The sequence below is a fragment of the Manis pentadactyla genome, chromosome 5 (assembly GCF_030020395.1).
Source record: "Manis pentadactyla isolate mManPen7 chromosome 5, mManPen7.hap1, whole genome shotgun sequence".
In the NCBI taxonomy this organism is placed as follows: domain Eukaryota; kingdom Metazoa; phylum Chordata; class Mammalia; order Pholidota; family Manidae; genus Manis; species Manis pentadactyla.
The window spans coordinates 34541300-34555675 of NC_080023.1; the positions used below are offsets into that span (position 1 = coordinate 34541300).

At 44.8% G+C, this 14376-nt stretch overlaps 1 protein-coding gene across 14 annotated transcripts in view; it reads left to right on the forward strand.

Moving 5' to 3' along the window:
• Positions 1 to 3605: 3605 nt before the first annotated feature.
• Positions 3606 to 14376, forward strand: part of LIMCH1 (LIM and calponin homology domains 1) — a 311556-nt gene continuing 300785 nt past the window's right edge. For 5 of the 14 annotated variants that reach the window (XM_036908567.2, XM_036908568.2, XM_036908569.2 and 2 more), the window contains exon 1: positions 4169 to 4369. In XM_036908567.2, the coding sequence (XP_036764462.1) occupies positions 4274 to 4369 (96 nt within the window). In that variant the 5' untranslated portion in view covers positions 4169 to 4273. Of the gene's footprint in view, positions 4370 to 14376 lie in introns of all 14 variants that reach the window. The other 9 variants (XM_036908560.2, XM_036908561.2, XM_036908570.2 and 6 more) reach the window with 4 other exon arrangements.

The following is a 14376-nucleotide window of genomic DNA, read 5'->3' on the forward strand; positions in this document are numbered from 1 at the left end:
TCTAGTTTTATGTTTCCTTTCCATTTTGCCTCCTGGGGAATTTGTGTTAATTTCTTTTGAGCTCAACTATTCATGTAAAGAATATTTTTAATATTTGTGTGGCATTTATAGGAGTTTTATAGCAGGGAAGTTATTCCATCTGTCATAGTCTGGGAAATTGAAATTGTTATTCACATTATGTTTAAATGACTTAAAAAAGCAAAGCAATGATGAATTCAGAGTATTTGTGAAAACCCTCTCTAAAAAGTCTTGAATCTACTTTGTTGTATTGAGAACCACTACATTATGGGAACACAGAAGTGGTGACTAATTTTGAGTTGGTTGCTAAGGAAATCATCAAAAGGTGACATTTAAGCCAGACCTTGGAAGGTGAGAAATTTGACATATTATTTACTGCCAACCATAAGTATTTGAAGTATTATACACAATGAAATTTGGATTAAATTTTGTCCAATTGCCTTACTCCATTTTATATGTTAATAGACATATATATTTTAATAAATCATACCATCAAAGTTATTGACCATTGATTTCTAGGTGCCAGGCAAGGGGACAGGTGCCTTATCAATAAAACTGAGACTCACAGAGGTTAAATAACATTTTCACTCATGTAACATAATGAGAGACAGGGCTGGATTCAAACATGCCCTCCATCGAAGCCTCACAGGCATGTCTTCCAAAAAGATTTTACATTTTGTAATGTAAATGTCCACACAAAAACTTGTACATGCATGTTTATAGCAACATTATTCATAATAACCAAAAAGTGAAACCAATCCCAATGTATATCAACTGATGAATGGATATACAAGGTGTGGGATAGCCCTAAAATGGCATCTCACTTGCCCATAAACAGGAATGAAGCACTGATACATGCTGCAACAGGGAAGAACCTTGAACAATATCATGCTAAGTGAAATAAGCCACGTACAAAGGACCACCTATTGAATGATTCCATTTATATGAATTGTCTAGATAAGCAAATTTACAGAGTCAGAAAGTAGATTAGTGTTTGCCAGGGCTTGGGACGGGGGGGTTGGGGACATGACTGCTACAGGATATGAGGTTTCTTTTTAGAGAGATGAAAATATTCCAAAATTAATTGTGATGACGGTTGCACAACTCTGAGTACACTAAAAGACGCTGAACTGTACACTTTAAATGGGTGGGTTGTATATTGAAATATATGAATATTTCAATAAATCTGTGATCAAAAAACATGCTCTTTGAATACAATGTCCCTCATTTAGCATTTATCATTGCACACCTTGTCTTACTGTTCTTTTTTCCAGTCAAAATGTTGCTTCATTATCCCCAAATAGTAATGATTTCTGAACTGTGGAGTTTCTTCTGGATTTGGTTTCCTCATTATATTTTTCAAATTTTCTCCAATGGTCATTTATTACTTCTATATTTGAAAACTACATTATACAGAAATGAAAATGGCATTTCACTAACAAAATTATTAGCTCGTAGAGGGAAAAGTCTGTGTCCCTTTGTGGGTCCTTCTGACACTAGCACAGTCTCTTACACATAGAAGTGCTTAATAATAATGTGTAGGTCTTTGTGAAGATGGCACTAGGCTTGGACTCTTTTATGGTTGTCTTTGGGTCTTTGGTAATCTATGTGAATTTGACACTGGTAATAGAGTTCAGGAGAAGCAGACGTTACTTTATAACTACAAACCTTAAAAGATTCAGAAAGTATTTTCCCTGAAAGAAAAAAAATTGTTTTAGTCTGAATGCTAGTTTTGATAGAAGATATTATGGAGATATAATCAATTTCCTCTTAATACTCATCTTCAAATGGATTCAGGTATGTCATTTGGGTCAGCTGGCTTCCCCCACTCCCTCGTCGTCACTCCCTGTGGTGGAACCTGCCCTAGGTGGCATCTCAGGGGATATGCTGGAGTCGCTTTGTGAGTTATTTACTTTGCCGTGTTTCTTCATGGAGACAAGGTCATCTTCTGACTATATTTTATTAGCCCTTGCTCTCCGCTCACCTTCTTTTCTCTTGTTTGTAACTTCTCCTCCCTTCCTTCCTTTTTTGGCAGGCAGGCCTTCCTCATCCTGGGATGGTTAGCTGGCTTGTACTGAGCAGGAACTATTTGCCAGGCCCAGCTTTGGTCTTTTCATATTCAGAATTCCTATGTGCTCATCACAATGATTCTGCTGAAATGTTGCTATTTCAAGCTCATTTGTGATGAGGAAACTGAGGCACAAATTCTGAGTGACAGAGTCTAGACTGGGCCTGGCAAGGCAGCTTGGTGTGCAGGTAAGAGGAAATCTGGTGCCAGGTTGTCTGGGCTTGAATCTAGCCTTCACTGCATACTAGCTGTGTGACACCCCTCTCCGCCTTCTGGTTTCCTCACAGAGACGAGAAGAGCCTAGCTTACAGGGCTGGAATATGCAATGAGTTAGTCAATTATTTGTAATGCTCTTAGAGCAGTGCCTGGCACAATGTAAGTGCCATATAAGTGTTTTAAAAGTAAATAACTGAATGCTTCTTTCTCCAGAGCCGGTAATGGTGGAATTTCAGGCCTCCTTTTTGTTCCATTCCCCTATTCAGCAGAATTGGACAAAGACTAAATTTGGACGGGGAACAGAGACTTAACTGCTAAGGCACCCACTGACTTCCTGCCCCGTCTGACCCCTCTTGCCAGCAGCCATTCTAAAATGTGAACCCATTTGCTTTAAGTTAGCTAAGAGTATTGAGGTATTCCATACCCAGTACTGGCTTACCAGTGAATGCCCACGCAACGAATCCCCACCATGGTCTGGAATACCTCCTAGGACCTGGCCTGCCTCTCCCATGCTATCATTTCCAGCTGGTTCTTTCCTCACCACACTCCAGTCATGCTGGTTTTCCGGGGTTCCTGGACCCCCACCAAGCTCATCCCTATGTTAAGGTCTTTGCACCCGTCTGGAAACGTTTCCCCACGTTGTTGCTTGGTTAACATCTCTCCCAGTTCATATCACCTCATCTAGACAGAAAAACCTTCCAAGAGCATCAGCTAGGCACTCATGGAAAAGAAAAGGTATGCTCAAATAGGCTGAGAAGAGTTTATTGAGATCACTAGGAGGAAATGGGCAGAGTGGGGAAACCAGACTCGGATGGGGATGCCTTTACCATCACCCCTAGGGAAGTGGGGTAGGACAAGGGGAGACAGGGAACCTTTAGAGTGGCACCTTCAAGGGAGGCGCAGCCAATCCATTACACTTTTGCAGTTAGGGGCAGTATAAATACCCCACCTCCCTCTCTTCCTGCCTCCCTCTCATTAATGGGACCTGAACACACAGGTCAGCTTCCCAGGTGAAGGATGGAAACGCAGTGGGAAGTTAGCCAACATGCTTCCCAGGCCATACTTTATCTTCTCTTTTATCTTCTTAACATATATCACTCTCCATAATTACCTTTTTTGTTTTACCTGTTTATTGTCTGCCCTTCCCCCCTATTCCCTGTAGAATATAATTATCTTGAGATAAGACAGCGGCGTTTTCTTACTTCTTTTATCGTCTGTGGGTCCCCAGAGCTTACATCAGAGCCTACTAAGTACACAATAAATAGTAGGTACACAATAAATACGGACTGGATCAATCAACAGACTGGGACACAAGTGGCTTGCCCGGGGAGAAGAAAGCTTATAGGGGTCGCTTTCCTTTTTTTCTTACAAAAAGATGGGGTGACTGAACACTCCCTGGCGCCGGGGCAGGGGGCTGCTCCTCCTGTCCCCGCTTCTGCGGCGGTAGTTACCGCAGGTGCGGTGTGGCCACTGTCCCCGCGTCCTCCTGCGCGCTGCGGCAGCGGGGGCTCCCCCCCGGGACGTGTGCGCTCGGGGTCGGCGCGCGTCTTCCGGGTGCGGCCCGACCCGCTAGTCCCTCTGCAGCCGGCCTGGCTCGGGGACGTGCGGGGCGGCTGATCGAGCCCCTCTCCTTCTCGCGCTGCGGGCAGGGAGACACGCAGGACCCGCTCTTGGTTATTTTTAGTCGGTGGCTGACACCCCACCGGGTGCGGGGCGGGGCGGCCGGGGAAGGTGGGGGCGAGAGGGAGCTCCCCGCGCCTCCGCGCTCGCTCCCGCCGGGCACTCACTGGCGGCGTCCTGCAGCCGCGAGCGCGGCTCTCCGCGGGGACCTGCGCCGGGCGGGGGAGGGGCGGGCCGGGGAGAGAGCGGCGGGAGGGAAGGGGCGGGGAGCGCGCTCCTGCGGCGGCGGCAGCGGCGGCGCGGTCGTCCTCATCCTGGCCGCTCAGCTCGAGTGCACGCCGGGCTTCGCAAATGGCTTGTCCCGCTCTCGGTCTGGAAGCTCTGCAGCCGCTGCAGCCCGAGCCACCCCCCGAGCCAGCCTTCTCCGAGGCGCAGAAGTGGATCGAGGTAGGTGCTCACGGCTGGCGGGCAGCCTTGCAGAGGCGCCCGGAGCCACCAACCCGCACACACACGGACGACAGGTCCAGCCTCGCCTCCCCCACTTTCTTTTGCCAGCTGCTCCGGATCACCCGCCAGGGCCTCGGGCGAGCTGCGATGCCCTGGCGCTTTGGCACTGGGCTCTCGGGCGAGGGTGGGCGCGAAGGAGGGACACTGCAGTCTAGCTGTGCTCCTCGGGGCGGGAAGCGGTCTCCCGCGCCTGCATCGGTTCTGCCTGCCAGCCGCGCAAATCTCAGCTCCCGCGGCTTCCAGGGTTGCCAACGAAAGCGCAGTGCGAACAGAAGCTCCGCAAAGGCGCAGAAAGTGCCAGCCCTCAGAGCCCTCACGGACGCCGCATTTCGGGGGGTCCTGCGCCCTGTCCTACCTTTCTCCTCTTGGCCCCTCTCTCCGTTCTTCTGGAGTTGGCAGTGTCCCCACGGAAGGGCATACCCACCAGAGCCTCTGGCTGTATTCCCGGCATCCGATGAGGTGTGAGGCTGGCACAGCGCACAGGGCCGGGGAGCCTGCAAGACCCATCTGCGAGCGTGCCGTCCGCATAGACGTTGCCCAGCCATTGGCAGCCTCCACTCCATTCCCGAGGCGGAGGCGCGGGCCCCCAGGTGCCGGGTACCCGGCATGTTGGCATATTTCACTTCTTAAATGTCTCTCTGTCAGGCCAGGGAAATCACTGGAGCTCTCGGCTCAATCCGGGAATCGCCTGTTGGGTGATGCTGATTCTCGATGTCATCTGTAGATGCAGCTTGGTGACCTGCGCTCCCAAAATGACGTGTCTGTGGGGGGTCAGGACGCTTGGAGGGCGCGAGGGGGGAAGGGTGACTCCATAGGGTGCATGCACTGAGACTCTGTGTCGCTCTATGGGCGGCTTTTCTTGAGGCTGGGCAGGAGGCGAACTTGATGCTCTTGCCCTCCGTGACAGGCAGCCCTTCCTTGCCTGGTGGTTCAAAGGAAGAAATGTACCATCGAGTTATGACCCAGCGACTGTGAAGTCTGTTAGTGACTCAGACTCACTCAGTGACAGCCCCCTGTGGTACTGCAGAGCTCCAGACAACGCTGTGGTCACAGAGCTAAGATGGTACAGATTGAAATGTGCCGAGCTGCCTAAGGACACCACTCTGTGGGCTGCTCTGATGCTCCAGCCAGAGGCCTGCACCTTACAGGGCTAACCTGCTTCATGCGAGCAAGAGCATTAGGCAGAGTTTAGAAACATTTATTTAAAAATACAGTTAAACAGAGGAGTAAACTTGAGGCTCTTTTGCTAAAAGCCCCAATCACTTCTCTCCCAACTCCATGCTCATGACCACATGAGAAAAAGACCTTGGCTTTTAATTTGGAAATGTGGCTGGAATGACCTGGGTGTGACAGGTGCTCTCTCTGTGCTGCATACTCGGGTTCCCAGGACACCCAGGAGACATTTGGAGTCACTGGCTTAGTTGAGAGTTGGAGAATTGTATTTTTCATGTTCTTGAACTTTAAAATTCTCAGGAGAGATTTGGATGTGGATGGTGGTGTGGAAAGGATATAAGAGCAGGGCAGTCTTACAGTTCTTGAAGGCAGGTGGTTTATTCCCAGTTTCCTTAATTGTGAGGAATATTGACACACTGCTTTTTAAAAATGTTTTGTGGTATAAGGTACATACAGGAAAGTGTACCAATCTTAGTACATGCTTCTGTGAATTTTGACATGTGTGTACTACTATAGCCCCCACCTTAATCAAGATCTAAAACACCTCCTTCAGCCCAGAAGATCACAGTCTAAGTGGTGGCATATTTCAGGCTAAATATTTTGCAGTACAGAATATCATCTTTTGTCCTGGTTTCACAGGTTTTAAAAAAAGAAGGGTTTCCTTCAAAAAGAGTAGAACCCCATTAGGCCCTATAGACAGTTTGGCATTATTCTTGATACTTTACCATGTCTACCAATTTGAGAATTCAAAAACTGTAACAAGGTGTGCGTGGCTTTAGGACTCCGCAGGCTTGACTCCGCATGTGCATTATTGAAGTGGCCTATCTCCTTTCAGTTGCGGAGTTCAGTTTCTGGGAAAGGTTCAGGTTCTGGGAGCTTCCCCTCCCAGTTTGTATAAAAAGGTGTTTGCTCCAGGGAGAGATAAGAGACCTCCCGGCCTCCTTCCTGGGGCTTCCTCTGGAAATGTAAATGCTGTGTCTGTGAACGGGGGGCGGGGCGGGGGGGAACCCGGGAGCAGTAACAGATGGTTTTGCACGCAGTTGCCCAGTGAACAAAGATTCCTTGGCTAATATTGCAATAATGTAGTACTTAATGTGAGCCGAATTCCTGGGTGGATTGTTATCTCGAGACAATTCCATCTCCTTTAGGGGCCCCATTGTCTTCGGCAACATCCTCATTGGTAGGGCTTTGTGTTTTGCTTTTGTTCAGTCGGTGATTAAATTTCCCAGAGGCTTTTCTCCCCCCGCTTTTGAGAAGTCAGGAATTTCACCCTTTCAGGAAAATATTCCCTTGGGTGCAGCAGGTTAATAAACAAACTTTGCAGCTTGTTTCTTCTTCTCAGTCCTCGGTCTTGCTTGAGTCATTTGTTGGCGAGAACATGTTCATTCTTAATAAAGGTTCAAGGAACAAGCTCCGGGAGATCACTTGCTAGTGAGGAATTTCTCAGCCTGGAGCTTGGCTATTTGAGGGATGTGTTACTGGGCAGGAAATGGTGGCCTGGGACCTGATGCTCCCACCTTAGTCCACCCTCAGCTTCTGCCTTAGCTAGCAAAAGTGAAAGCCCTCATGGAGGTCACAGGCCTTGTGGGAACAGCTCAGCAACACTTCCAGTGATTTTTTATAGCTGAAGAAGCAGGTTGCCTGTCTTAGTGTGGGTCTGGGGAGACTCCTAAAGGAAACAGCAAACTTCCAGTATTAACTCTGGCTACCAGCAGGCAGGGGCCTGACTTCCTTCCATACTTCTTATCTAGAAGACCTTCTAGGCAAAGGGGCCATAAGGACAGCTCAGTGGTTACAAGGTCAGACTTTGAAGCCCAGTAGCCAGATTTGAATCCTGGGTCTACTTACTTCCTTCTAGCTGTGTGATCTTGGACAGGCTGCGTTTCGTCTGCTTTTAGTTCTAAATTATTTTCTTTGAAAACTAATTCTAGCTGTTAACAACGACAAAAATAGCAGAGATATTGTTGAAAGCATCTGTAAAGCAGGGGTACTAACAACAGCTTACCTATCTCTAGGCGTGTTATGAGAATTAAATAAGTTAACATAATTAAAATATTTAGAATAGTACCCAGTATTTAAGAAGTGCTATGTAAGTAATGGTTAGTATTATTATTAATATTACTACTGCTATTACCTTACTAGTGCCATTACTACTGTTAGGACTACTGTCATCCCCATGGTCATCACACACTATTGTTTTTAACAATACTGTTACTGCTATTATTGTTTCTGTTGTTAGTAACAACTACAGAGAACTATGAAAGAAAATCTTCAGAACTCGTTTCCTAGTATACAAAATGTAATTCAATTATCTACTGATCTGTTATTTAGTATCTCACCTTATTAACTGAATACCTGGCCTGAAAGTTAAATAGATGCTCTGAGTTACTCTAACTTGTATTAAAAGAGATTTAGGGATCAGAGCAAAACCAGTTATAGGTACTCATAAAATGATCTTAGTAGTCCATTAAGGCTTACAATATCATTCTTGAATATTTAAGTGTAATGCATAGTCTTTTTTACCAAACTCCAACCAGAATGCTCAATGCTGGTCCTTTTGCAGATAGTCCAATATTAAATCCTTATGCCAATAATGACCGTCTACATAGCCATCTCAAACATAGCAGTGTTCTGTTCACTGAAGTTGAGTCAGTGCCTGCTAGGGAAAAGAAGAATTTCCCCCTCTATTTTCCTTTCCACTTCTTCCCTTTCTTTCTTTCCTTCCCCTTGCTCAGCTGCTCCTCCCCCCACTGTTATTTATTGAGTTGCAAGAGTTTGTTAGCAGATAGGTGATTCTAATTTTCTTAGGTTTCCCCGCTACACCTGCCTTTGTGTCTTGTGCCCACAACAAACTATTTATCTGTTCTAATCTGTAGTTTGTCTCTGCAATGCCAGACACTTTCTGGAGAAACAGATGTCCCTTCCACTTGATTTCATTTGTGATTTGGAACAGGTCACCAGGCCTTTAGGGAGGGGTTGAAATTTTCAACCCAACTCAGCCTTACTTCTCAACTTGAGAAGTTTCTGGACTCCTTTAACTTAATCATAGCATGCCTGTGGGGCTTGCTGATGAATATAATCTTATTTGTGACCTAATTCATATTTCACATGAGTGGGAGCTAGTACTGGAAGGAATCAGTTCGTCATTTTGGGTCATTCCCCCCCTGCCCACATAGAATTATTTTCTTATTCAACTGGGACCTAATTTTCAAGATTAAAAGCACCAAGGGTATCTTAGCTTTCTAAGACTGAAAGATGTATTGGTTGACAGTGGGGAAAATTTATGAGTATCCTTTGAGAGACTCTAGCGTTTAGTGGCCAGTAACATATGACACTTGCAATGTAATGATGAGTGAACATATGCCATTAGCTACATAGTCATTCTAATATTCCACCTCTGTTGGGACTTGATGACTCTTACATCTTTTTACTACAACAGAGATTTAACTTTGCATATGGTTCTCCAGCATTGCATGGAGACGCAGGAAGAGAAAGAGAAAGTTTTCTGGCTAGATCAAAAAAAGGGATAGTGGTCTGAATAGAAATGTAAATTACAGCAGGCAGCATCTTTCTCACAATGACATTTAAATAGTCTGGCTTGTTTGTATACAAGGGCTTCTATGACACAGTGCTGTCACGTGGTCGGAGAACAGTGAGGTCCCACAGATTTGGGAAAAGGGGAAATGCAGTAAGAGGTGGAGTTGGCACTTCTTGCCTCAAGCATCTCCCTGGAAACCCAGTTTGCATCAAGCAAGCTCCGAACAGGCAGACTGAGTTCTGGCCACTAAGAAGGGATAGGGTGGGCCATGTTCCCAGCAACTGTATCTCTTGGCCCCCTGCTCCCTGCCGCTGGATGACAATGGAGCCATGATGCAGACATTTGGCTGTGATTCCGTGGGTGGCAGGCAGTGCCAGGTGGGACCAGCCAGCTCCTGAAAATGGGGCTGGCACCTTCTCTTTTTGCTTTGGACCATTCTGAAACTTAAAAGTGGCATAGTTAGAAGTAACAAGATAATGATAATGATGGTAATGAAACTGTTGCTCATGATGATAAAAGCTGATAATTATTGAATGCTTGCTATATTCCAGGCATTAGGCTTAAATGCTATGTGTGCATTAATCCCTTATAAGTAAGCACTATTTTTATCCTCATTTACAGATGAGAAAATTGAGGCTCTAAGAGAGAAAGTATCTTGCCCAAAGTTACTAGTAAATAGTAGAACTAGGACTTGATTAAAGCATCATTTAACTTCTATGAATATATGTATATATATATATATATATATATATATATATATACGTATCTCCAGATATCTGAAATCTGCAGTTGAGGAAATTCTACGAGTTAGGAAACTTATCCAGGGTCACCTAGTCAGTAAGAACTTGATAGAGTCAGGATTTGAACCTAGGCTGTCTGCCTCTGCAGCCTATCTGGTCCCTTGCAGCATTGCTTCTCACATTAGGGCCATGTGTAAAATTCCTGTACAGACTGAGCCCTCTCCTCCTGTGACAGTGCAGAGGCCTCCTCCCCATGCCCCTGCACACTGGGACAGTATATGGATTCCTCATAGTGTTCCTCTTTTTAGCTGCAGGGCTGAGGGGCTCTCCTCACTTGGACAGACCACCTCGGCATCACAGCGGGGGGTGGAAGGGCAGGAAACCAAGAAGGTGGTGCTACCAGGCTCTCAGGCAGGAAGAACCAGGCACCTCACCCCCACCCCCTGCCATTTTTTTTGTTTTTGAACAATAAACATTTATTATCTCACATAGTTTCTGAGGGGTCAGGGATCAGAGAGTGGCTGGACTGGGTGCTTCGGGGTCAGGTCTCTCTTAAGGGTTCACAATGTGCTATAGTCACTGAAGACTTGATTGGGGCTGGAGGATTTGCTTCCAAGATGACTCACTCACCCTCCTAGCAAATCCCCAGGTGTTGTCAGGAACTTTGGTTCTTCTCCATGGGGGCTCCTCCTTAGGCTGCCCGAGGTCCTCCTGCCGTACTGGTAGGCCTCCCGCAGAGGGAGTGGTCCAGACACACAGTGAGAAACTGCGATAACTTTTGTGACCTAGTCTCTGAAGTCATATACCAGCACTTTCACCTTATTCTCTTTGTTGCAGTCATGTTGCTAGGGTCTGGCTTAGTCAATGGGAGGGAAATCAGGCTCTACACCCATTTTTTAAGTGTATTTTTAAAAATTGAGGTATAGTTGAAACACAAAATTATATTGGTTTCAAGTATGCAACACAGTGGTTCAACAGTTACCCACATTGTTAAAACCCTCACCCCACTAGTGCACCTTCGCTTGCTGCCTTCAGACCTTGTGCTGTGAAGGTGGAACTGGGCACTGGGGTTGTCTGGAGTTCACGATTGCTGGAATCTGGTTTCTGTCTTCTGTTGGTACTCCATGGCCCCTAATCACACCACTGAAATTTTATTAGGGCAAAAGGCCAGTAGGTAAGTAATTAGTTTTTAAGTTTTTTAAGCTTGCTGATTCATTATCATATGATTTTTTAAGAGGACAGATATTCTAGAAGAGTTTATATATATAGTTTATGTATATGTAAATAGGGACCATGGCTGTCTTGTTATAGTTTATCTCCAATGCATGTTCTGCACTGGGGATGAATAAATGCATAGTCTGTGTGTGCTTTTTCTAATGAAGAAGGTGCATTAGGCCATATTTACATTTCCCAGAGTTTGAGTAAAGACCTAATAACCTGTGTGGCTTGTTTTGTTCTCCAAGTATCAGTGCAAAGAGATACTGCTTCTCAGTGCTGATGTTTAAGGGCTGTTGGCACGTCTGTCTGCGGCCTTTACCACAGCTCCTTCACCTTTCCCTGAGCATTCTCACATCTGGACAAATCTCACCTGGGAACAGTTTTGTTGTTTAGCTCAGCCAAGAGGCAGGTGCATCAAGAGAGGAGATTGGCAGCCTCTCCTGCAGGTATCCGGGTCTCATTCTAAAGGAGTGAAGGGTTGAACAGAGCAGCTGTGTGATTTCCGGGAATCTTGGCTTGTCCTTGGCTGTCCTGTTCTACATTCCAGCCTGACTCTAATCATTCTGGCCTTTATTTGCATAGTTGAGGACTGAATCAGCTAACACTGGTTGATTTTTGACTAAACTATTCTCATTGAAGCTAGATTTTCTTCTTAAGCCCAGCTCACTCTTCTGTAATTTAGAAAACTATGCAAAACCATTTTATAATATTTCCCTCATTTGTTCCTAAGGATGTGTGTATGTTGACATTTGAAGCAAAAGAAAGGTATCAGATATGATCTTCTTTTGGGGGAGGCAGGGTAGGACAAAGGGTGACTTCAGTTGCAATCAAATGAGGAAAGGAAAAAAAATAATAGAACCTTATTTTTAAATGATTGAGAAATATAAAAATAACCTCAACTAGAGGGTTACTGGATAATACTGGAAAAAAAATAGTCCTGAAAAAAAAAAGAAGAGTGTCAGAACATTGGAAAAGGTTTTGCCTGGACACGAGGGGATGTTGTATCTCTCAACGCAAGGAAAAGTGATGTAATGGAGTTCAGTTCTCCTGTGGTAAAATTCCATGTTTGCAGTATTGAAAGCAACACTCCCAAAGAGATGTCTTCATGCAGCTAGCCCTGAGGGGGTGGCCTCACAGACTTATCTTTGGCGTAAGGGAAAAAACTGAGGTGACACACTCATAACATGCACCTAAGGACTATCTTGGCTGACATTTTATGTCACTAAACTTACACTATCCCACTGAACTTATACTATCAGCAAAGCTGTATCCATATATCTATGCTGGGAGCTTAAGAATAAAATATTGGTCAGGCTGAGAAGGCTGCATGTTTCCACCGCTCTGCCCGTGGCTGTGACTCTAGCACAGGCAGTGCAGGGTGCCGCTTGGCCTCCTGGTGGACCTTAGAAATTAGGGATGCACCCCACCCATCTATCCCTAAATAACTTATTAGGAGGCCATGTAAGAATAGACCTGAACTTGTTTTTTTTTTTAAATAAAGGTCAAGGGCAGAAAGGTTTGTGGCATTATTTATAGGACCCAATACTGATACAAAAAAATCCTTAACCTTTTTTTTTTAACCAAGGCATTAAATTTATATTCATTGTGCCGAGTACACAGTTGTCTTTTCCTTCCTTAAGAAACATTAAAAAAAATGATATTCGAACAATTATTTTATTCTAATGAGTTGAATGGAAGCTAGGATAGTCTCAGTCAAATGGTTTTAAGTAGGAAAATGATTACTTGGGATGCTTGGCTGTCACTCATTTGTAAGTGTGCTTGCAGTGTAAACACTAAAAATCAGCATTAATGGTGAAAATAGCATTAATGTGTGGAAGTGTTTTAAAGAATTTCTAAAATTATTTTCCAGAAAAGTGTTTACTGTACTCCCAATGTACCAGGCACAATGCTAAGGACCAGGCTTAGATGGAGAAAAGTAAACATAATTCCTGGTCACATGAAATGCATAATGTAGTGGGAGTGGTGGTGGGGAACACTTAAACAGTGAATACATCATTACAAATTGGCAGAAGTGCTATGAAGACAAAGAATAGAGGCTTAAGAGAAAAGTACTTTGGGCAGACAAGGACTCACAGGGAAAGTAACATTCAAGTTAAGACCATTGAAGGGTGCTGAGCAGGGGAATTAGATTGTTGCTGGTTTATTGAGACAAGGGCCTGTGTATATACATAACACAACATAACACATGCTTTTACTGTGATTATGCTTTGAAAAAAGGTAGAGTATGCTCTGAAAGTTCTCCAGGTGTGTTGAAGGTGCGTGTGGGGGAAGGGAATGGGAAGGTTGCTGAGTCAGAAGTTCTTGAATATTCTTTCTTTCTTTCTTTATTTTTATTTTGGTACCATTAATCTACAGTTGCATGAACGACATTATGGTTACTAGACTCCCCCCATCATCATCTCGAATATTCTTACAGGCCAGTCAGGGTAGTGTTTGTGTGATGACCCACTGCACCACTTAGGATCAAGCCACAGATAAATCAAGAATTCCTGTTCTAGGAGAAATGGCAGAGAGGACTCTGGAATTTATATTTGAGCCCAGACTCTAGGATTAAAATTCTTACAAAAAATAGGGGCTGGGGGGGGGCTGTCCACTCTGAGGCAAGAAGGGGCTGAAAGAAATCTACCTGCTTTTCAGTGACTGAGCAGAGCAATTTTGTGTGAGACTTGGACTATGACCCACAGTTGTTTTCTGATTCAGGAACTTGCCTCCAGATTCTTCTAAAAGAAGGGACTTTATATGCAAATAAAGTCATGTGCCATTTGGGAGCCCTGTAAGCTGTAAACTCTGGAGGTCTGGGACAGGTTTCTTTCCACATTTGAACCCACCATCTCTAGATCCCCTTCCTCATGGTCCAATATGGCTGCTAAAGATTCATCATCACATTGCCTTTCCAGGAAGCAGGATAAAGGAATGGAAAATGAAGAGTGCATCCTTCCCTTACAAGATGTCTTCTAGAAAATTCTTCCTGACCTGTCTGCTGTAATTTTATTGTTGAGAATTTTGGTAACAATTCTACGGGAGTCTGCAGTGTCCCCAGGTAATTGTCTGGGTTCTAGTTCTCAGGAAAAATGGGAGAAGGGCTGTTCAGGTAGGGTACCCTGGAATTTCCCTCCAATTCTCCAGGAAAAGATCCTTTCAAGATCGAGCTTAAATATAACTGCCTCTGTGGCAGACTCACTGATTCCTCTCAGCTCATTAATCCTTCCTTCTCTGTACACACCTGATATTAGTATTCAGCTCTGTTAGAAATGTCA